The sequence below is a fragment of the Tubulanus polymorphus genome, chromosome 4 (genome assembly GCF_964204645.1).
Source record: "Tubulanus polymorphus chromosome 4, tnTubPoly1.2, whole genome shotgun sequence".
In the NCBI taxonomy this organism is placed as follows: Eukaryota; Metazoa; Nemertea; class Palaeonemertea; order Tubulaniformes; family Tubulanidae; genus Tubulanus; species Tubulanus polymorphus.
The window spans coordinates 2,643,195-2,668,177 of record NC_134028.1 but is presented as its reverse complement, the minus strand read 5'-3'; the positions used below and the strand labels follow the sequence as shown (position 1 = coordinate 2,668,177).

The following is a 24,983-nucleotide window of genomic DNA, read 5'->3' as shown; positions in this document are numbered from 1 at the left end:
AGAAATGGGCGATGTCCCATTTGATTTCCAGGACGGGGTTAGCATGCTAATTTTTTTTTGGGGGGGGTCCTGTTCGTAATAACCGATACGGTGCGTCTTTATAACGAACTTCAGCGAGGACCGGAAGTGTTTGAGGACGGAATACCAGTCACCTGGTATATATAGTATAAAGAGGTTCGAATGATGTAGTATTTTCCTCCAGATAAGACGACAAAAAACATCACAACAAAAATATTTTTTTTTTGTAAATAGTGCGCAATTTATTTACACATCCAGAATCACAAAGAGAGTAGAGGTTGGTTTTTCTTGCGGCCGCGCGTGTTCCCAGTGAGTGCGTGCGTGCACTGTGTGTGCCGTGCAGGCTTATTGTTTCTGATAACCCTTTTTTACGACTAGATGTACATTATAAACCTTACCTTCGTAAACATTCTATACACCATATCGTACAATACAAATAACATAACCCAGTCTGTATATAAGATACATTCATATAATAGGTTTCCATCATTTAATGATAATTAATATCGGTCAATTCTTATTTATAAATTCATCTCAAACCACGCGATAACGATCGGCCATCTTTATTACTTTTAAATAATACATACATGTAGTTTTATTTTCTGTCCATATAATCAAAGATCGGGGTAAGAAATATCTTATCTCGTGCGAGACTATTCGTGAAATCTCACGCCCGAATATACTCGCTTTCGCAGCGGGCTGTATTGTTCAACTATAGACTACTAACAAAACTTACGGCAGCTAAAAAGAATTACAATTACAAAGGCGAGTAAGATGCCGTAAAAATGTCGACCATCCTTCATTTTTGAATCAAGCGAGAAACAAAAGTTAACAACACGAATACGATATTTATTTCAATCGAGGATGATAGTTTTATGGTGAAGATTTAGTGCGTAAACTGTAGCATACAGAAAACAGGAACTATTGTAGATTGAAGATGTTTGAGTCACAGCCGCACTGGTTTCATGAATACAATCCTGAATAATCGTCATCTTTTTGTGATTAAACAGGCCATGAAGCCAAAATGCTGGGCCCGATTTTATAGACTGGTATTAACTTTAAACCCAGGGGCTAACTCAATTCATTTTCAATTGATTTAACCCCTGGGTTTAAGATAATACCAGTCTACAAAACCGGGTCCTGAAGTTTAATCTGGCTTAATTTGGCCGCTGTGACTTACTGTAATTGCAAATAAACATTGGCACACTTAAGTTTAAAAAAATCTTCTTTTCAGCATCCAAAACAAAAATCATAACTTTCAAAATACACGAGACGTTTAAAAATATTTCGTAAAAACAGTTTATTCAGGAACAGTATAATGAAGAACGTATGTATTACAGTGTCCCTGGCTTATCACGTATGTATAGGTGAAGAAGTCGTGTTGAAACTAACGTGAATTCCACGAAATCATTCTCCACTCAAAAACCACATGACTATTTAATCAGTAACACAAAACCTTCGCTATTTTCAGTAACATAAGTTAGTCATGGAAAATGAAATAATGGAAATAAATCCAGAAAAAGTATGTAAGTCAATATCGTAAGTCATCGTATGTTTTTGAGATTTGACATTAAGACTAATCTTAGCAAAATATTTCCCACTTCCTCATGAAAATAGATTTCTCATTTGCCTTTATTCGATTTCCTACGAGAAGATCATATGAGAAACGTTTAAAATAGACCAGTCATTGAGACGATATCTATTTCATATCTATAAACCATCTTTGACAAAAAACATCTTAACAGTATCGCTACAGCGAGCGCTGCGGTCGGTCTTATTAAGACATTTCTTCTTTGAAATAATTTCATTCTTTTAAATATTATGTAAATAATATAATCACAGACATTTTATATCCGGGAGACGCAAACCCTTGTTCCGCCATAGACAACGCTCGCCGAAACCCAAACAAACCGAACTCTCGTTGGATAATATTGAAACCGTTCGACGATATACCTGCTACTCATTCATAAATTAACATGCATATTATTTTGTACACACTAAAGGTGTTTAAACCACCGAAAATTTTGTTTAATTTCGCGCAGAATTTCGGTTTATCAATTCAGAGAACAAATACACACATGCACTTCAGGAGAGGTGCCGTTTAACAATAGGACGATTGTCACATTTTACTGGCACCATTATTCTACTAGAATTCTTAGTTTTAGTTCATTTGACGAATTCAGAAATTTTCTTTCCAAGGATTTTCCCATGCGATTTGACAAAGCGTAACAAATATTGCATTATCAAACTTCTGAATCGATTCCTTCAAGTTCGGATACACAACCAGCTAACTAGCCAACTAGCCAGCAACCAGCTAACTAACCAGCAACCAGCTAACTAGCCAACAACAACGCACTCCGAAATCCTCGCCGAATTTGTAGATAAATTTCAATAATTTAATGATAAAAGTTTTTTTTTTTTCATCAGCACTAGTAATAAATGTATACGTTATATCATAGAGTCCTAAGTCTTCACTTGTTTCTGTATATGTTGAATAAATTCGTAATAAGACATAGTGGACTCTGTTCGATCTTCTATCATATGCTGTATGAAGTTCATACGTACGCGGCTGTCCTCCCTGAAATAATACAATAAATATTCATGAAAGAATTATTAAACAATGAGTTTTATGGACGTATTATCAACCAAGGGCCCAAGGGTAGCTTCCAATGTCTTAAACCGAAAATTTGAATTTGAATTTTTCATGAAACTGAAGCCAGGTCCTAAATCAATTCTACGTTAGTAATTTATAAATCCTTAACGCTTTAGTCCATCTTGGATTTACTACCCTAGATTTCTTAAGATATATTTTATAGTCAAACAGGGAATAAATAGCCGACAACATACCTGACAACCTGAAATTCAGCCTGGAAAGGCCGAAGGTCTTGTAAATATTGAATAAACGTGTTTAATCTTTCCGAAGTCGGATTTTCTAATTCAGGCAGTTTCGACTGCAAGGCAAGACGGAAGAAAGCGACGTTAATTCAAATGAAAACATGATCAAAACTTAAATCTCAGAAGTGATAAACGCGAAACTCACTAAACAGTCTTGAATCGAAACGAAGTTTGGCACGTCGAACACCTCCTGACAATAGCGGTCACTGATAGCACCACCGACCCACATGTATAACTTCGTACCACAGTCTAATAGATACGCTCCATGACGATCGATATTAGCGCTGGATAACTGCAGCAGGGCCGGTTGAGGTATCACTACATCGTTCTTCGTTATAGCGTTCTTAAATTGAAGCGAATGTCAAGTTTAAAGGAAACTTCTCAGACTCCATCTTTATCGTACTATAAGTGTGGGGTAAGACTGATCTTCCTGACAACAGAAACTCGACCTGACTGTCTACATATACTTACTTTATCATCCAATGCATGAACTGGATATAGATTTGGATGCAGGCGCAGCAGGAGTTGATTCAACGGTAAAGTTTTACATTGTTCCATCGCGTATACACGTTCATCTAACTTCGTACTAGTTCCAACCCTGAATGCGAGCTGTAACGAAACGCGGATTGAAATTTTCTTTCGGTAAATCCAGGTTCATCCCGTTGTTGAATAGGATTCAAGCGGCGAAGAAAGATTCAACGAAAAACTTACCGATTTTAGAAGCGATAAAATGTAGAGTGGCAGGAGGCATAGATTAGTCGGCAAACCGAGTAAACCGACTCGTTGACCAGCCGGTAGAGTAGCCATGAACGCACCAACTGCATCTACTGCAGCATTGATCAAAGCCTCGCGTGCTGATCCAAGATTTGCTGATAAACTTCTATCACAGGCTGGAAAATTTTTTTGAAAATTCAATCAACCGACAATAAACTCCATTCTTTGGATTTCTTAAGGACTATTACATGTTAACATAGATAACAAAGATGAAATTTATGCATTACAAATATACACTCAGGTTTTGGATTTATTTTAACACAATATGAATCATAGTGAATCAACTCACCCATTTTGCCGAGAAGGCCAGCAATTGCCTGTTGATCTGCGCTAGCAATAATTTCTGGTATTTGATTCGAAACTGGCAAACACAACGTATGTACCCTGATTCTTCTTTCACCTGCAGAACATAAAGAATTATCAACGATTCGTTATCTCGGAAAGTCACAATATCCGACCGCCCCCCAAAAATGAACCACCTACCTTTGCTAGATGTATATAAAAGAGCAGCCTGGAAACAAACGGTGTTACCATCGGTCAACGGGTCTTCAATAGACATCTGCATACCGAATGCTGCATCAGGGTTCACGTTCGGCAAGGACAACAAATCAGTAGATCGTACGAAGAAGTTTCCATGGAACGTATGAATACTCAGACCTACAATGGATCGAATTTCATCATTTCAGACACAAATCAAATAGATAATCTTAATGAAACACTCCATCCGTGTTGTAATAATAATATACGATAAAATCCAATAAGATACCTTGAGCGAGTAGTTTCTTAAGGACTATAAGAATATCAACGTACCTCTAGTACATCTAACCCTCATTACGGATTCGAACCCAACTTTTCTCGTCAGATATCGTCTCAATTCGCTCGCGAATCGCTCGCATAAACCGGGATTATTCTGCGCATTGAATCCGGGATAATAGTGGATAGAACCACCGGAGAACTTCGACACCGCTACGACGGACGCTAGGTCTGAATACTGAGAGTTTATCATGAATAAATCGACTGCTATCTGCTGCCCGGAACAATCTAACGCCATCTTTTTATAGAAATCTGTAGCTGGACCGAGGTTAGACACATCCTGCAGAAATACAAATGAAATTCCATGACGTGTATCACAAAATACGATTTAGCAGAAATTACACACATTCGATTCATACCTTTCCAGCTCTTTCATTCGGATCTTCTCTGCATTTCAAGGCTCCGGGGCCGGCTGATGGTAGCGATGAATTTACTACTGTTACTCTACCACCCGTACTACCCTGTAAAGATGATTATTTAAAGATGAAATTTGATTCAGGGGATTCTCATTCTCAAAGCGGATGACATATATCAAATACAAACCATTAATTTATGCGCGATCTGCAGCGCTGCCCCGAGTGCGTTTCCTGTTTCGGTATTATTGGCAAACATGCTCGGTAAGTTGTTGAGCAAGTCAAGAATTAAATCTTTCGCCTCGTGAAGATTTGCTAATAAGTTATCAGGTGAAGGAAGGAATACATCTGTGAAAAGAAGAATTTAACATTGCCATATTCATAATTCAACATTTAGCTCATAAACATTACGAATAGACATTAATTTCTTGGAAATATCATAGAATAATCGTAGGTTACCATCAATATCAGAAACGATAAGCATCTGAGGTTGAGACAGGCCTTCAGCCAAGTTGTAGAAATGTATTGATCTATCGTATGTTATGAAACCTATTTGCATTCTCGAATCGCCCGGCAAACGGTCGATATTATCCAACAACGTTCCGCAAAACTTTGCCAAATAACCTGTAAATAGATCGACGAAAATTCCTGCCTTCATCGGGATTTGACAAACGGAGATGCTGTAAGGATAATACGTGGACTTACGAACAAATTTCAGTGAATATGAATTCGAGACAAACCTGTTTGCAAAGCATTGTACGATACATCCAAAACGAACAGATAAACTGCTGGCTGAGGTGGACGCAACTGAAATATACAAACACCGAGCAATGAATTTACAGTTGTGAGGTCAGTGATACGGTCTAACGGTAGTTCATTACGAGTTAAAGTGTGGGAATGGGCACAGAGATCATCTTTATAAAACTGGACCTAACTTACCATATACTCCGAAGGTGCTATGAATTCAATAGTAGCAGATTTGATTTCCGGACGTCTTTGAGGATCACCGTACGTTTTACTTACCGGATCAAACTGGAACTCATCTGGTACTGAAATTATAATCAAACAATTTTCAACGAAACGATTATCAAACTTATTATTGTTGTTGTTTCTGTTGCAAGTTATTGTCAACGCATTTAATTTCGTGAGGAGAAAATCCGGCTGTTTATCGATCGTCTGCGCAATAAGGACGGCGAGAACTTACGTTCGTTAACTCGGAAACACAAGTTACATTTCCAACGTCGCTGATCGACGAACGTAACAAACGGATTTATGTAAGTTCTACACGATCGACACCTAACTATCACACTCGACTGGATCACAGGTAATTGCTGTAAAATACAATACGTGATAATCGAATAACGATGAATCGTATGAGAATATCTCGTTATTTATGGAATGATTCTCTCACCGATAAATCTTTGAAAGGATGTATAAGAATACCGAGTGGTAATCGAACTTTATTTAATAGTTGTTGAGTCTGCGGTATAGCATTTAATGTACATCGGAATACGCTGCAAAAAAAAATAAAATTCTTAATAAATACAGAATCTGCTTTCGTGAAGCCCGAACTGAATGGAGTTTACTACGTACTCGGGATTACAGTTAACTTTCTTGAAATCATGCGGTAGTACAGGTTTAGCCGTCTGTACGCCGTCTGGGGGTAGAATATGACGCTCTTGTAACAGATTAACGGGACGATGGCTTCCATGCTGTAAAATATCAGTTCATATACGATTCATATTGGCTTTACAAAGAGAATGGAGGAAAGAAACTAAAACATGTTTAACTCAAAGCTTCGATGAATAGATGGCCTTTCAGCTTCAATTTAAAAACTTTGATAGAAGGACTAGATTTGATTAGACTAGGTTACATAGAGTGGTGGGGGGAGAATATGAGCAGGCTCTATGCCCGACTGAGACTAGATTAACAGTTATTCATGCGATAGTTCAGAACTCTTTATTCTATTGAAGTATAAAATCACTCGATATTTACCTGAAAACTCATCTGATTAAAACTCGAGTTCAATGATGATGTATTGTTTGCATACATATTTGATGTTTGGTTGAAGTTGTTTGTAGTAGGCGCTGTTTGTGGTCGTTGTCCGGTCGGTTGTTGCGACATCGGGAAAGACCCCGGTATATTTGATGGCGCGTATGACCCCTGCGACGCGGGAGGTTGACCTCCAGGGTTTTGCTGCTGGTATCCAGACATTTGTTGTTGATTTCCAGGTTGTTGATTAGGAAAACCTCCCATTTGTTGTTGTTGTTGATGTTGTTGTTGTTGATATGCACCAGGTTGTTGAAAACCACTACCCATTTGTGATGGCTGTTGTTGTGGTTGTTGGGCGTTAGATTGAAATTGTCCAGCAGGTGCTGGTGGTTGTCCGTACTGTGCTTGACCGGCTTGCTGTCCACTTCCATATTGACCGGGCTAAAAATCATCAATTAGTCCCAATTTTATAACAAATACTTTTTATTTTCAACAACAAAATGAAATCATCAGACACGTACCATTTGTGGATATAGACGTCTGCCGGTAATTCCTGTAGGTCGTTGCTGTTGCTGCTGGGGACCTGAAATATACAATTTCAAGAGGTTCGAATATATAAATACATTGTAATATCAAGTTAAACTCAACATAATTCAAATAACGTTAATTACTATTCATTATTCATACATAAAGACATAATCTATCATTCATTATTCAAATTTAACATTGAAAAAAAAAATCAGGACCCATAAAATTCATCCGATTTATGAGAAATTGCGGACTAATAGTCCTATATGCTGTAAGCATTTTACCAAAAATGAATAGGAATGTCGACTATCTAGAATTATCTACCTTGCCCCGATGGTGAATCCTGTTGAGGAGTAACTGGAGGCGATTGCGGTGAAAATTGTCCTTCCATCGCGTCGTACTGAGTTCCAGGAACAGGCGACGGTCCGCGTGATGAACGCTGAGAATGTGGGGCTAGAAAAAAATATTTCAAAAATCAGTGTTTCGAAAACAGAACTGAATTAAGAGAAATAAATCCAATCTTATGGATCCAGGATGAAGAGATGAAGCGAATTGCAGGATGAAAATATCGAAAAACAATTATTCGAGAACCTACGCACCTGAACTAGTTGGGCTGGGAGTAACCCCAGGAGACCCTCCACCTGGTTGATTAGACAAACCGTTAAAAGGCATCGGTAATTCATTACCTGTAATAATCACATGCGACATGCCGGTTAGTAAAACTTCATCATTATTCATAAACGTTTGGGAATGGGACGAAAAAGTGCACACATATAGGAATAAGAAGCCCAAAGACTTAAAAGCTACCTGTAGCATAGCCGCAATATCATATTATACATAATACGAATACATTAACATATTTCAATGTAAAATGTAGTACTTTGATGGGCGAGACATCTGGACCAGAATGTAGGTACATCATACATCTCTACGAATACGCGGATCAGTTAAATAAATATCGATTTCAATGGAAGCAACTGTAAACCAGCAACAGCATTGACAAAACACAAGCTGTTTCGATTAGTTTACTAACGTAGGATTATTGCTGAGATAAAATTTTGTTGTAAACACGAATATTTGCTGAAAGATACCAAATTCCACAGCTTGATAATTTAATTGTAGCGACTAATTCTGTACAAATTTCAACTACTCAATACCCTTCAATTTTCTGCCATATAACCACGCAGACATATAGGTTAAGCAAAGCACATTGACTGAACATCTGGGAAACTGTACAATCACTCCGACTGATCAGTGTGTAATTTCACTGGTAAAATCAATATGCATAATGCGGTGGTATTCATTTTATTAACATTCGAGGCAAAATGAATAAAAGCAGATATTAGTGGGATGGTAGAACTGTATGAGGATGAAACGAACTGGTAATAAAATGAGCAGTTTAATATAAGCAAATGTCATTATATTCATTAGCATTAGTCACGTTAGTATGTTCTAAATACTGGATTATTTCAATCCATACCAATGAGACATTACTTACCGGTGCTACCAGATATTGATGAAGGTGGCTGAGGTGGGCCTGGTTGTCGAGGAGGCCGGATACCTGATGGGGGAGGTCCACGCATCTGATTCTGGAGTCCCATCGGTAGCTGTGCGAATTGTCGCGGAGGCATTCCCGGTGGACCTACTGGTCTCATCATTGAAGCCTGTTGCGTTGTCGGCGGTCGAATAATAGGTCTCTGATATTGTTGTCCCGGTAATGGCGGTGGGCCAATCTGACTAACAGGAGGGTGCAACCCGACCTGGTTTACGGGTGGCTGCTGCTGCTGTCCAAGTCCCATTTGATTGACAGGCGGTTGTTGGCCTAGTAGAGGAGCGCCCTGATGATGCCCGGGGACAGGAGGTGGCCCAAACCGACTAACAGGTGGTTGTTGCCCTAGAGCTGGTCCTGGTGGACAAAATCTCTGTTGCGGAGGTGCCCCACCTCCATTAAACATCATTTGATTTGGTATACTCGTTGGTTGAGGCATCATGCCTTGTTTCATAGGTGAAGGGGGTGCCATTGTGTTCGGCATTTGAGTGCCTGGTGCACCAAATTGCGACATCGGCTGAGGTGGCATCTGATTCATATTAGCCATTGGACCATTCGGCATTTGATTACCTATGAAAATACAAGAATAACACAATTACGAACGAAAACTATCTTTTTCCAGATATTTGAAAAATCTCTACCATCGGAAAATCTACAAAATTTGATTGGTAGGTTAATACTGCCAGAGGCCGTTCTTCAACTAACACGTAATCACACAACACTAAAACATATTGATTTAAGCAAAGGTGAATATTATAACAGCATCCTGCATATCCATACAAGATAATCTTCCAGAATATTCAAAATCAGATATAAGGGATGAACGGAGAATTCTCCCTGAACACTCTGATCAGATCAATACCTGCCGACGGTCTGGTGCAGTTGGGGACAGTTATCTATTTCAATGGTGGTTAAGATAGGAACAAACCTAGATTTAATTCATAATGAATGAAGGAAATTATCAGTTTATCTCATCAGGACAGCTGTTACAATGATTCTTATTTGGAGATTTTATAATGGCATATATATGTGGATTGAAGCACATTAATGAATGACAGAATAAACTCATCCCCCTTGACAGGGATTGAACTCGATGGCAGAAAACTCTACCTGATTAACCCAAGTGCCCAGGATTATTCCATTTACACAACAGGCAATCTTATTGGGGCCTGTACCAAACCTGCATGTCATGTACCTGTGAACAGGGTTTAGTGCCATGACAAGCCATGAGGTTTCGAATCCCTGTCAAGGGAGGACGGAATATTCTATGATTACACTCGTTTCTTCAAGTCAGATTAAGCAGATTTTTATCATTATTGATTTCTACATTACTTGTGGATTTGTATGAAAGGAACACAAAATTAAAAAAAAAAAATACAGGGCAAATCTCTACATGCAGCAGAATTCAATATTTCGCAAAATGAGTTTTATTGGTCGAGGGATGGTAGAAATAACAGGCAAATAATGACAGCAATAGACAGTCCAAATAATTGATACCGGTAGTAAAATCATAATGACTTTATTGATTTGCCGATCTGATATATTTGCTGGTATGAGTGGACAGACAGTTTGTGTTAATGACCCTCATCATCAGGATTATGCACTCATCATCTCATGGTAATTTTCACGGACACTGCATGGGTCACGAGTTAATTGAACTATTAGTCCATTAGTCCGGAACAATCCTCAGTACCAGCATCTCGTTTTCAGGAAGCAAAGAAAAATTCAAATGGTCTAACTGCAGTTTGGGTCACCTTTCCACTGTGTGGCACTAGTGTTATTAAAGAATAGTGTTATGGTTAGGTTAGGTACATAACCATTAGGGACACCTAAACTGCAGTCGCTCCATTCAAATAATCTCTAGTGGAATGTAAGAATTAAGTTTGGACAATCTAGACAGAAAAAAATATTTCAAATCATGACCTCCCGTCTGAATCTAAATGCAATGTTTCATCAACCGTTTCAGCAGGTAGCATAAGAGGCAACCATCTTGATATAAAGTACGCTTAAAATTTCATCTGGGTACGGGCCCATACATCTTTACAATGCTCGTCTATGCAGGGTTTATACTTCCTTGCTAATTCATCTGGGTACTGTAGTAAAGACGCCCCCTGTATAAACAAACATACATACCTGGCCCAGTTGGACGTTGTCCAAACGGTGCAGCATTGTTGAATACAGGTTGATTAGACGCAGCAGGTATCACCGGCCGCACTGGTGGGTTATTAGCAGCCATTATTTCAAGTCAGTTCAATCAGATATGCATCGCTCCAAACAACACTTATATACAGCAATATAATTCACGTTAAAAAAAGTCGGATAAAATTTTCTCCACTCAATTATTTCCCGGCACAAGCTAGACGTAGAATCTAACTATTCTTCGATATCAAATCCTGCTAAATACTCAAGTTATCGTTTTTAATCGCCTGAAGGCCGCACTATGTAGTAACTCCGGAATGAAAATATGCCACAGGTAGATGAGAGGTGACAACTTGTTGAAATATTTCCAGCAGGCGTATTACGACGGGCGAGGTGTTGTTGTGGACCCGACGGAGCAAGTGAAGTACGATGTACGGCGCACTGTAGTATAACCCCAGAATAGAATTACTCCGGAAGCAAACAAGTGAAATACAGCCTAATAATTGTCGAAGGAACAGACGTTTTGACGTTTACACACGTAATTCCTTACTTGACACTACACACCCGGAAATGAAAATTGACGTGTATCTTCGTCCGCACAGACTGGATTTACTCGCTATTCTGGCCTCGGATTCTAGTTTTTACGAGTTTTATCCCTAGTCAAGAGCCGGGCGCTGAATTATAGCTTCGATTTTAGAGAAAATCTCGCTTTTTCCCGCTGAAATTGACGGCGAATTACTCAGATTTCTTCGAATTTTGCGTATTTCTGCCGACCGGAAGTCGACCTGATTTTCAGATCTTGACGCATGCGCACACGGGATCTACGTGGCATGGACACTAGCGGCGCGTATTGATTTATCGGTCAACTAGATTTTGGGTTCAAATCCTGAGAAATATATTTTCTCCGCAAATCCTCCGATTAAAAACATAAGAGAAACTCATTGATTTTTAACAACATAATCCTATATTGTACAATTTTGCTAATAATATGAAGCCAGCCAATTTAAATTTTAGCTCTAAACTAAATTTTCTGAGTCAAGCTCCTTGAAAGATACACATTACATACATGTGCAGTATGTACAATCAATATACAATAATGTAATAATCAATAACTAATTATGGTAGTAATATATTATGATATTCACAAAAATACTGGAAGCTTTTTACAAGTGAAGATATCCACATAAAACCTGCCAAGTGTATTCGATAACTATGACAGGATATGAATATGATGTGCGCATAATAGCAAACATGTACCGGTATAGTTAAAGAACATTGCTTTCCATATGAAGTGTTAAGTTTATAGTACCAAGTAGAGATTTTAATACATCATTCACACCTCATAAGATCATGAAACTATACTAAAAATCAATAGTTGCCCTAATCCTTTATTCGTAAGACCTTAAAAGTTTTAGGCCCATTCACCTCAACGGTAAACTATGAATACAACTGAAGTAATGAAGGCCATCCTACAAAACTTAACCATTTTATTAATAGTTAGTTAAAGAAAAATGCATAAGTTTCACTGACACACAAAAACACACCCACGCGTGAACTTGGCTTCAATTAGAATGTTTTTGGTAAGCTCATTCTGAATTCTCGCAAAAAATAATGGTACTAGCTTTGAAAGTCATAATGTTATGTCTGAATGGAGGGTTCAAGATAGAAAAACACCTAAATCTGTTCGCAAACATTTGTGTACAATATCAAAGCTAATTGTATAGAAAAACGATTGTTAATTAGAAACATGATTTCAAAATGAAAGCCATCATTTTTACAACAGTTCCACAGTTGATTTTAAATTCGATGAGTTGAATGAAATAAGTTCATTTTTATGAAGTTAACTCTAGAATCTAAACTCACAACTGTGGAAATGGAACCTGGATTTTCAGGTCGTAGCATTAGGTACTGACCTCAACTGAGCTAAATGATGATTCGAGTAAATTCGAAACATAGCAAATTTTATAATAAACATGGATATCATTCTAGCAAAATAAACATCAAAAATAATATCTCATACAATAGACAAGCGTGTTCAATTTGATCTAAATTGTTCCAGCAGTTTTGTTTATTTTGAAAACTCAGAAATAAATTCCGGCAATAAAAATAACCCCTGCAAGTGATCAAATTCTGATCATCTCTTCAACAAATTATGCAAATCGTATTGAGACTGCTTCTCGCACCACAGTCATTGTTTTTACTCAAGGAATTTCTTTTTCGACACTTTAAGATAAAATCATCACGAGATCATAAAACATATAAATACCATAGAGTTAACACAGTCAAACTTTTCTGATTAAAATAACCATGCGTAGATGTAATTTCAAATTAGGTGTTGCCGAAGACAAAAAACATTATTAATGAAGGGGCAAAAATTCAGTAAGTAAAATATTAGAGAATTATACAATTATGTAATTCACCAGCTACTTTACTATCAGTGAACAGATTTTTCTCACGTTGGTATTTGACAAAACAATAGTGGAGATTGAGTAGACCTACGCTTATCTCACTGGCCACATACATTACCACCTTACTTTGTATAATTTCAGAACAGAGATCATAGTCGAATCATAGTCTAGGATGAATCTTTTAAGTAGGATTGAAGATACATTACGTTTATTGCAATCATCAAAATTGTACAAAATCATGTCATTATTTAAAATAAGTGAAAACATTACAACCAAAAATAATGGACTATGTCATTAATAATTTCATATACCGTTTAAAGCACCAATTTCTCAATGAACGAAAAGAAAGCAATATAATTTGGAAACCAGCAAAGACTTCTTATGATTCTCAATCTTATCATCATCTAAGAAAAGATATATCCTTTGGTGATTCAAATGTATTTTTCTACATCATTTTTTTACACTTAAAACTATGAATATTTCTTAGATAACTCGCACTCATATTTCCTCATTCCACCAATGCTTTCGACAACATCTTAGAATAAAATTCAAGCAAGTCGTGGGTGAAATTTTATCAAAATAGATTCGTGAATATTATTCCATACAAAATTTTTTCCCACATAATCAATGGCCTGTAAATATGTATTTAGCACATTTTCTTGTTTTTTTTTGCTTTTCACCACTACCATTTTTCACCACAAATTTATGGCATCCGCTCAAAAAGGGTTTTAAGTATTAAATTCACATTTCAGTCATTTTTATGAGTCATTGGAGGAAATTCGCTATCATCGTCTAGGCGTAAGTGTGCCGTTCCCGACTCAGCTCCACCCATCGCTCCCTCCACATCTTGATATGGCAGAGATTCTGAAATTACAGATAAACATCAAATAAATTCCTATGTCCTTATGACGTGCCCTCTTCTACATTGCTATTATTTACTACACATTTATTACTGGAATTCATAGATAGAAAAAGATTTATATCTTAATTTCTTTTTCAAATAGATTTTTACAACAAAACATGAATTAACAATTTCACGATATAACTAACTACAGTATCATTCTATCTTCATTTAATGATTGGGTAACTATGAATTAGAACAATATCTGTGCATGCAAGTATTTATTTTAGGCGCAGCTTGAAATTGGGGAGAGGCTACTCTGTATTACTGGTAATGTAGTAATAAATAATCCATGAAATATATCTACAGTAATCCAGGCCAATTCAGATCTGGATGAATTTTTTTGGTATCCTCGTGATTTCATCAATAGAAACAGCAGATCTCCGCTGAGGCAAATCAGTTCACCGAATTGAACAATGAGAAAAGGGCTACAACAATACAGTGAAAAGGTTGATTTTTTTCTCTGTGCTTTCCACGAAAGTACAAAATCCACAAGCCACAAATAAGCACAGATTAAGCCATTCCCCGTTACGTATATCTAAGGTACATTAACTTGTAAAATGGAACAGGTTTGAAGAATCGGTACGGGCTTTTATTCGAAAGTAAAAGGCCCACATTTCTACGGAACACTACAAGCGGAGTATAGTTTGAAGTTAACAAATAAAGGGCAGGATTGAGCATGCTGTTACTGCATGAATAAGAACTTAACTCCAACATCATACGCGGTAAATATTTGAAGACCAAAATACGTATTAATATCGGAGGGTATGTATATTAATAGAACCAATTTGTCGTAGAGTTTGAAGCAGATTGAAACATCGTCTAAACACACAGTGCAGTTAACTCTTATTATGATCTCTCATTAAACCCGAGAAGCCGAAAGCATGCGTTATTCCGAGAGGAACAAACGAAAATTAGGCATGGCTTATACCGTACCTCCGGGATCATCCCAGTCATCGTTTTGCATCCTTAAAGCCTCAGCATAGCTTTGAGGCCCCCAGGGGTTACGCTTACCTGGAGGGGAAGCTTGCGGGCTAGGGGTGGACTCACTACGTTTAACCGTTGCGGCGTACGACGATGCTCCGGATGTGACAGGTTTTTCATCACGTCCGACTGTCTGATCGGGTACATTAGGTTCAGCTTTACCGTCCAATCTAACAAAAATATAGTTAGTTTAGCTCACAATTAAAATTCAACTTAAAAGTTGAAAATCGTTGGTTTAGACAACTGGTACAAACCTATGCTGTTTAGCGAGAGTACATTCGCCACCATCGCAAGGATCAAGATTATACACATAAACGTATCCATCTTGTGAAGCGACTAACAAACGTGGCAGTTTCTGTATCCTACAAATAAAACCATGATTTAGAAGTGACTGAAAGTGAAAAGTGCAATAGGCTCGTATGATTCGAATATCAATAACGATGTAGGTTCGCATTGTATATGCTTACAGCGCTAATGTACAGACATTCTTGAGTCCTGAAAACGGCAGCCGAGCAGTAGCGAACGCACGATCTTGATTTAACATATCTGATACTTGAGTCGGCAGGTAACTAGCAGATGTTTTCAACGCTTGATTGAAATAACCCATCCAACTCTGACCATCATCCTGGGGTCTGTGAAATCAAACACAATGTACTAATAATTCCATTCGGTAAGTATCAAAACGTTTAAAAAGGATACAATTCAATGTATTCGGTATGAATGTTTTATCTTAATAATTCAAATTGAGCTCTAAATAAAGAAAGTTTTTAGCAGCTGTATTAAATCATTAAAATATTTTTAATGAGGTTATGTAGAGTTTGTGCGCGCATGTATTGTGGATGGAATAGAATCAATATTTTTAGTATTCAACTCATCCAACCAGCTGCACAACTACATGTATATAATCAATACCCATAGTTAAACCTGTTACTAAATAACTAAAAAGCAAGTCATACACTGCTTTATATGGTGATGGTTTATTTGTAACATCCCAGCATGAATCACAGACACTATTTCAGTTATAGGCGTAAATCCAAATTCGTTATATAAGTACAGCGTATTCTGCTCATTCTAATTCGTATCACTCTGTGATTTTAATGAAAACCTCAACATCGTCTCTCTCTCTCTAAATTTCTCATATATATGCTAGGCCTACGGATGTAATGAACACGTTTAATTCAGTCATTAGTTTGACCGCATTTGGCTGCGGTTCAGTAAGCCAGCTATAGAATCCGATTCTAACAAAACAGCTGTGCTGAGTGCAGAGGTTATCTGAGGTGAAACTCATAGCATCTAACAGGGTGGTACTCAAAATATAATATTTCATCCAATTACACCCACACAACCATATGTCTATGATATGATCTAGCCCCTTATGAGGAAAACAAATCGATTCTTTATAGGCATCCATGTGTACCTGCAGTAATAAAAATGCCCATGTATGGACTGGTCTGGTATATATGACTTACTGTGTATTGTATCGATCTTTCTGAGTTTCTAATTTGAACACGTGAACTGTTTCAGTATTACTCGATGCACATAGGAATGAAGAATCAGTACTAAATGCCAGTGAATATATCGTAACACACCTGAAAAATATTCAACAGAGAAATTAAGGTTGCGTCGTTGATTTTTGAAGTTTTACTTTAGCTCCAAATCAATGAGACCAGGTACGGATTAAGGGATTTAATCATTGGGACCGAGTCTAGGTAATCAGTCACAGTTTGTATTGACATTCCACTTTCATTGGACTTGCTTTTTCCCTATGTATGTCGTTTTCCATGGCTTGATACGTTGAGGATTCAATCAATTATCAGAAACGTAAGACAAAGACGAAAACTGTTTGATTTTACACGCAATCTCATCAAAATTCCCTGACTTTTTTAAGGAAATGAAAATTACCAGTCTATCAAACTTTGCTCCGTAGGTTCTATAGGATTGACTGAGAATAAGATTTTTCTTACCGTTTAACGCCGCGTCGAAACTCGAACAGTTTTTGAGCGTCCGGAATTGAGAATACGCGAATGACCGTTCCCTTCTCGGATGCCGTAGCTAAACGTGTACCGTTTGTATTAAAAGACATGGCGACTAACGGATTGTCATGGGCAGGTACCATGGTGATCGCTCGCTAAAAATAAAATATATCAAAACATTATAGCAGACAAACACCGCAATATATAAATTATAATATTCGGTACTTATTTCACTACTTCGAACAGACTTTCAGGTGCCATAACTCAGTCTATTTATAAAGCCTAGGACTGGGCTAAAACTTTGATTTCTAATTCGTATTACATCGATTGGAGGATTGGCAAAAGTCATCCTATTTCTCAATTTGAATGGAGAAAAGCAATGTCATTAGGTCATTGTGCCAGACATTTTAAGATCTGTCTATATCAGGTATTTATGACATTATTGACTGAGCTAGTGCATGCTTTCTGCATGAACGAGTAGTATTAGACATTTAAATACTGTTTAAAATGTAACTAACGAAACTTACTAAATTCACGGCATCAAATATTTGCACTTCTCCAATTCGATTGCTGCCTGGATAAGCTAAGTAACAGTTTTCATTGCTGACAGAAAGCGCGCAGAGACCTTGAGGATTTGGAGGCGTGTCACGAATTGTGTGCAATACTTTCATATCTCTGATATTGTGTATGTATAAGCTTTCCTCCAAACAAACGACTAGTCTCTGAAAGAATAAAAATGTCAAATGTCACTTAGATATGTATGACCAGCCCCTTTTTAGGCTTCATTTCACAATTTCTTAGTGTCAGTGCTATATCGCTATCGCTACCCATGGTGGGGGTTCACGCGAGCTCAGTACACGCCGTATACAGAGCACCGTGAACTGGCCACTTTCAGGACTGGGTGAAATAACATTTTGAGTATTATTCAAGGAGAAAATGTCAAAATCCACTGATGTTTTTGGTCGATATATTTAGATAACCAATACATACCATTCTGTTTAATTTCACACCAAGGATGGTGTTGGAATAACTGTAATTGCATATTTCTGTGCCCTTTTTGAAGTGACATACTTTCAATTTTCGAGGAGATGACAAACTAACGATGGCGACTAAACTGCTGGAGAAAAGCCTCTCAACAATAGATATATCATCAGCTTCTGAAATATGTTAAAGTTGTCATTTTTTCTTTCACTTTGGTATATATAAATTGAGAGTTTATAATTCGGGTCCACTTCTTACCATTTTCATAGATCAATTCTAGTTTGTCAACAGAACTGAGTGAAAAAAGCTTAAAGCCGTTTTTAGTTCCTACAGCAAGCGACCTACAAATGAAAAAGAAAAGAATTAGATTCAAGTACCGACAATTTCCAAATGAACCCCCATAGGCATAGCGCCATATACAGGCACTATTCATTGCACTTTCATACCCCTCAAAAAACTATTTATCGAAAATAAAGAGATGAAACTGGAATAAATGTCGATTGATGAAGTTAGGTAACGAGGTGCATTGCGAAATCAAATGCAATAGGACTATAGACTATAGTTTTAGATGAATCGAGGAGGACAAAAAATGTCACGACTTACGTGCAATCTTGGTTAAAATTGACAAAAAGTAGATCATTGGGTGCGTCTCCACTTTGACTTGCTAGGTTCATCAGGCCGGCTAAGCCTTTCTCGACGCCTTTATAGAGGTGATACGTGGTTTATGCCACTTTAACGGGTTAAATTCTGGTCAAATTTGAAGTTTTCTTCATGAAATTGTCATCATTTTCCTTCCACAGCTGATAGGTTTTGTAAGCGGCTCGCCGATTGGTTTGACGTCACAGCTGTGTAGTACAATATTTCACGATAGATGGCGCAGCGGAAAACGTAAACAAACCTCTAGCGCCAGTATGTACTCCTAGAGGGCAGCAGTTGCGGTGCTATCGCTGCCATTCGCCTCATTTCTCAATTTGTTTTATAATATTGATTGATTTTCACAAAAAACAAAAAATCCCAAACACAATGACATGTTATTCTTATTCAAGTATTTTATTTATTTGCATAAATAATTACAGTTCCAGAATTGCAGGATGCGTTATAAATCATATAGGGTGAAGTGAGGACAATCTAAAATCGAATATTGGTTAGATGTAGTAAATTGCTGCACCATTTTTAGCACTCTTAACACATGAACTCGAGAGAACAAAATCTTCTTTAAATCAAATGAATTACAGAAGTTCATACAAAAAAACAAGCAACCAAATCGAGATACACTCGTCTAGAGCAAAGAATAACCGAAACATTTAGCTTCTTAATACACATTTGTAATAAGAAAGGCAATTACCGAAGTCGATTCGATACAGTTAATACTTTTTTTCTTATTTTTCTAGTTAATTTCATTTTAAGATTACACTTAAATTATAGTGAATGAGAAAAATCTTCACTATTGATTAACCTACAATCCACAACTCGCGAGTGAGAGCCAGGGAATGAGCAATTGTGTACAAGAAAACTATCAACTCGAGGATCACATATACAGTAGACATACCAATAAATACAAACACATACAATATTTATATATGTATATAACGAAGTGCAAAGAAATCTGCACTCAGAACTTTCATCTTCTACCTAAAATATCTCCGACATATTCAATCACGCGAGTAAATTTATTCAATTTCCCGTCATTAGTAACAAGTTCATCTATACATATAAACATTAATAACACAATGCTCTTTTTAATATCATATCACATTCGATGCAAGCTCCTAATTTCTTGAATCATCTCGGAAACGTGTTTCGCGGCGTTTCGGCAGCGCAGTGAATCGTAGAGATGTTCTGCAGTTCGGCGGCAGACGACCGACACGGCTGGCAGACGGACCACCAGATGATAAACTACAGCACGCGAGAGGCTGCGTAAAGAAACACGAAAAGCCATCGACACTTAATCAAGTGATCGTCGTTGATTTATTTCGGTAGAGTGCACATTTCACACGCAGTTCTGTTCGGTTGATTGAGGAAAGTACAGTGCGCGCACGTCCAGAGGGCGCCACCGCCAGTTGCACCGATCGGAGGAAGCGGAGATGCATTTGGTCCAGTAAACGATGTACCCCTTGAAAGAGGTGGACTCGGAGCTGAAAAATATTAGAATTATACGATGATATGAATAGGGGTTACTTCAGGGACCGGTTCTATTGATTCGGGCTTAATTAGAGAATATTCAAAAAGACAGCTCCTGCCCGAGTTCTAGTATATCACTGATGATAAAAAAAAGATTCGAACTCTCAAGACTAAATAATCATTTTAAAATATCAACAATATTGTGGAATTGGTCGTCCTCTTCTATACAGAGAATAAATCAGTCTAGACCCGTCAAAGTCATTTATGTACCTTGAATATGATCCATTAGTTGAACACATGTTTGCCATTCTTCTGTTTTTGACCAGTGATGAGCCAAAGCTTCGTCTTTGTTTTTCACCGCTTCCAGTAAACCAGCCATGTGTTCTTTCAACGGCAGCATGTCACACGTCGACATGTAGAGAAGAAGGTTGAAATCGGACACCGCTTCGAGAAATCTATCGGGAGCAAACTGGTGCATGTAACTAGCAAAAGCATTGAAATCCTGAAACAAAATCATAAGTAGTGAAAATAAATTCATTCTAAGTAAGGGATCATTCATTTGTTACGTACGCATAAAATTTGAATTTTTCAACCCCCCCTCCCCCTTTGTACGCAAAATCGGCCATTTTTTCGTATACATTAAGCATTACAGTACGTAATTGCACTGACCCCTCCCCCCTCCCCTAATGCGTACGTAATAAATGAATGACCCCTAAATATGTAAAAGCCATTTGATTCGGATTTGAAAACGTTCCCTTACTTGCATAGTTCCGATATCCTCACGATTTCCGACGGGGAAATGTTTTTCAGCGATGCCACCGGTGAACGTAAATTTCTGTTCCATCGGGAACGCGGCTGGTAGATCAACGAGTAGGTACTCAACGGGAAGAGGTCGAGCTAACTTAGTCACTTCATTACCATATTCATCTTTCATCTAAATCAATCGAATGAATAATGACCAATAAGCTTTTTGGACAGCTAAATCAATTATACGTCATTTGTTATCACGAACCAACAATTAATGAAAATCGTAACTACAGCCGAACCTCATTACAACACACTTCAGGGGATCAGAGAATCTATTTGTTATGGCTGGAAGATAGTTGTTTCCAGTCAAAAATCAATTAAATTGCCTTACTTGTGATGAAATTCCAAGTACCGGTAAGTTATGATAACCAATAAAGCGTTATTAGAGCACAACTCAGATTGAGCACTTTAATTTGACTTGCTTCCCCCCGACTATTTCCTGATTTGATATGCTTAGAATCCAACCCAGTCAAATATGTGCAAGATAGGTGCAAACTGTTTAATTTTACGCACGATCTTTAAATAGCAACAAATTTCAATGACTTTTCCCTGATTTTAAGCTTTTTTTTCTTTTACAAAATCCTTCACTATTCTCGGAATTTTGCCCGATTTCCGGGTAAGTAATCACCCTGAGAAGTGTCTGGGGCAGACCCGGTATAGACAAACGATTTTGTAGTTAATAGAGGAGACTTACAGTGTAGAATACATCGGGCACATATTGCTCATTCGTTGATTCTTTAATATAACCGAGTTCCGGAACGTCGTACGTCGGAACGAGGCAATCGTCTCGAACTAACGCCATACATTGATCTGTTACTTGATAACCTTCGAAATGAATCTGATTGTTCTCATCACCTAGAAAATAATATCAATACCATTTAGAAAAGTTGGCGGGAAAATCAAGGATCGTTGAGTATAGATTTTTTCATTTCTAATCTACCTGTAGCCACGACAGTGACAAATTTTGATCCGAAATGTCCATCAGGAGATAGTCGACAAGGATTCGGGTATTTATTCTGTAAATCAGCTGCCATTATACATTCATCAGCCGATATAAAATGAGCATCCTGAAAATATGAATAATTTTCCTGATCTTTCAAGTCCGTTTCACTAAGGTTATTGTAGACGCGCTGAAACGGTTAATTGAAGGAAAATATTACCATGTTTCCGCGGAAACATTTCACCGTTCCTTTTGATAAATCCTCCGCTACGAGATCGGTAAATATCCACCCGACACGTCGTAAACCGAGCGCCTTTGCCATTTTCTCGACAGTTTCTTCGCGAACGTCTTCCAATAATTCGATTTTGTTTTTCGCGCACACCTGCGGCGGCTCGTAAATCGCGGCGACCGTCGCGCGAATTCCGAGCGGTACGTCTTTGAAATATTCGTATTTTCCGTACATGAATCCGATGCGTTGACTACCCGTACTGCGGTAATAGTTCAGAAAATTCTCAACGATAAACGGATTTTCAAACATTACATTGTCTACGTGTCTATATTGCTGCAAATACAAACAACAATTTTGTAGTACGATAACCACACTCAAACGTGGTGAACAGATAATAAGATAAAAACCCACTATTTACAGATTAAAAGAATTCTAAAATCGAGAATTTATTACCACACCTGACAATGATCTCTAGGGTGAGATCGAAACGTCATTTTAGATGTTTTAACATTGTTTTTAACATACCTGCATCTTGAGTGTAACAGCATTAGGTTGACATTTCGTACAAATACCACCCGGCCACGGTGGATGTTCCTTACAGCCTGGCTTGATTTTACAACTAAGATTTTCTAATGAAACAAACTTCCCTCTAGAAATTGAAATGCAGGAATATTTGAAAGAATTGATTCTTAAGAATTATCAGTACACTATTTATAATAAAAGGCACTTACTTATCAGCGCCACCGCATAACTTTCTGATATAAGAATGGAATGAGAGGAATTTGATGGGTGGATCTCGGGTCTTCAAATACTCTTCATCATAAGGCTAGAACGAGGACAACCCGTAATTACTGACTTGAAAAAAACTTGAATCAGAAATAAAGATTTTTGGAGGTTGAAAACTTACCTCTAAAGATGAACAATGGAAACATTTTCCTTTCGGTCCATGTCGACATCTGTAGAGAGAATAACTATTTTATAGTTAACTATACAGATACAAACTAGACAAAAATTTCTAATTATCTTTATGTCAAAATTGAAGGAGTTTCGAGTATTTTGCTCGAATTTAAGGAGCTTCAAAGGAATCTAGGAGCCGTAGGAATCCTGATAAGAGGGATTCACTGCAGTATTGAATCATTACACATAGAGCAACATTGAGCGAAGTTTGAGTTGTGTAAAATCTTACAGTTGTTCGTTTCGTTCTCGTTGAATTTTTCCATCCATTTGATTCAGCGAAATATCGACTTCATCTTCGATCACCATAATCGACGCCGATCTCGTCGATTTATTGTTCGCTGGACGGAAATCCTGAGCAGACGCGCTGGTAGTACTGCTGTGCGATGTAGAGGGCGCTGAATCTGTAACTGTCATATCGCTGTCATCGAGCAGTGAAAGATATACCATATCACCATGTCTGAAAATGATCAAACAGCAATATTGGTTCACATCCCTTTTAATGAAGGTCAACAGGAGTAGGGTGAAGGGCCACTTAATTGACTTGTTTTTTTCCCTGGCTTTTCCCTGATATATATGATGTTTTCCCTGACTTGATCTGATAAGAATCCAATTATAATGAATCAACACATAAGACATAGGCAGAAACTGTTTAATTACACACGCGATCTCATCAAATTTTACTTATTTTTTCCCTTGATTTTAAACTTTAAGAAAAATAAATTCCCTGACTATTCTGTGTCTTCTTTAGCAGTAAGAGTTCATTTACTTTAGTATGCAATGAAAATCAAAGATTTGAACATAATCTAAATATTTGAGACAAGCAACGATTTGTTTTATAAGATTTGAAAAATAAGAATAAAATGAAATTCATCACGGCAGGAAAAGATTTACCACTTCTGACTTACTTTAGATTATAGGAAGTGATAGTTTTAGAACGAGAAGGTTTGATCGGATCGGTATTATTTCTCTGTTTGTAGATTATGCAGTTAGACGTCCCCGGCAAATTAAACGTTGCTTTTACCTACAAAAAATAAATCAAAATGGCATCACATTCAATTGAGCAGGTGAATTTTACCAGTTAGATATTCCGAGCCAAACTGTTGAGAGATGTTGCTTACCTTTTCCAGGAAGTCTTGCACTTTTTCTGTTGTCGAAGACTGAATTCGTTTTGTTCCATGCGCAGGTGATTGCACCCGCAGCACCTGAAGGAAATGGAGTCAAGTTCCCGATAAACAATTCACGTCGACGAGACATATCATCATCTGTATATTTCGATACTTAGTACGATCGATGATTTAGCGGTTAGAAACGGCGTCGTTTAGCTGTTAAAAAACTCGATTAAACATCGTTTTACCCGTTTCATTTCTAAATACTTACGATACTCTTCGACATCGCTCGAGTAGGGTCAATCACAATCCTATGATCGGAAAGTTTCGGTTAAATATTTCTTCGCAAAGATGATTCAGGGAAAAATTGTAGATGACAGATCCTACAGAATATGAACTATGCCGTGTGTGGACTAAGGTAGCGTTACGAGACGTTGAATGATGATGTGTGACGAAACGCTCTTACACTCTAGCGGTATATTAGCAAATTTAATATATATTTATAGACGACCACA

The 24,983-nt window shown here is 37.6% G+C and overlaps 3 protein-coding genes across 4 annotated transcripts; all 3 read right to left on the bottom strand.

Annotated features, from left to right (window-relative positions):
* Positions 1-250: 250 nt before the first annotated feature.
* LOC141903133 (protein transport protein Sec24A-like) lies at positions 251-11,827 on the bottom strand. Its single transcript, XM_074791108.1, has 22 exons — positions 11,056-11,827; positions 8,872-9,492; positions 7,973-8,059; positions 7,698-7,826; positions 7,367-7,428; positions 6,849-7,286; positions 6,447-6,565; positions 6,265-6,367; positions 6,058-6,184; positions 5,793-5,902; positions 5,594-5,660; positions 5,313-5,477; positions 5,044-5,201; positions 4,860-4,961; positions 4,498-4,780; positions 4,171-4,344; positions 3,977-4,087; positions 3,625-3,803; positions 3,385-3,522; positions 3,059-3,256; positions 2,866-2,969; positions 251-2,596 (listed from the first exon to the last, which is right to left on the bottom strand). Exons 1-22 carry the CDS (start codon positions 11,156-11,158, stop codon positions 2,482-2,484), a joined length of 3,693 nt encoding a protein of 1,230 aa, XP_074647209.1. The 5' UTR covers positions 11,159-11,827; the 3' UTR covers positions 251-2,481.
* Positions 11,828-12,023: 196 nt separating this feature from the next.
* On the bottom strand, positions 12,024-19,103 carry LOC141904001 (WD repeat domain phosphoinositide-interacting protein 2-like). 2 transcript variants are annotated; one of them, XM_074792429.1, is made up of 10 exons: positions 18,912-19,103; positions 18,567-18,649; positions 18,318-18,484; positions 17,855-18,049; positions 17,319-17,482; positions 16,824-16,943; positions 15,822-15,986; positions 15,609-15,716; positions 15,307-15,524; positions 12,024-14,333 (listed from the first exon to the last, which is right to left on the bottom strand). In XM_074792429.1, the coding sequence occupies exons 1-10, from the start codon at positions 18,980-18,982 to the stop codon at positions 14,218-14,220; spliced, it is 1,407 nt and encodes a 468-aa protein (XP_074648530.1). In that variant the 5' UTR covers positions 18,983-19,103; the 3' UTR covers positions 12,024-14,217. The 2 variants fall into 2 exon arrangements, with proteins under 2 accessions (XP_074648530.1, XP_074648531.1); XM_074792430.1 differs by having other exon boundaries at positions 15,385-15,524.
* Positions 19,104-19,356: 253 nt separating this feature from the next.
* LOC141903386 (nuclear protein localization protein 4 homolog) lies at positions 19,357-24,849 on the bottom strand. The gene is made up of 13 exons (XM_074791501.1): positions 24,740-24,849; positions 24,481-24,564; positions 24,268-24,383; positions 23,592-23,819; positions 23,313-23,361; positions 23,137-23,231; positions 22,931-23,054; positions 22,397-22,738; positions 22,177-22,303; positions 21,931-22,091; positions 21,190-21,363; positions 20,700-20,931; positions 19,357-20,443 (listed from the first exon to the last, which is right to left on the bottom strand). The coding sequence occupies exons 1-13, from the start codon at positions 24,752-24,754 to the stop codon at positions 20,277-20,279; spliced, it is 1,914 nt and encodes a 637-aa protein (XP_074647602.1). The 5' UTR covers positions 24,755-24,849; the 3' UTR covers positions 19,357-20,276.
* Positions 24,850-24,983: the final 134 nt, after the last annotated feature.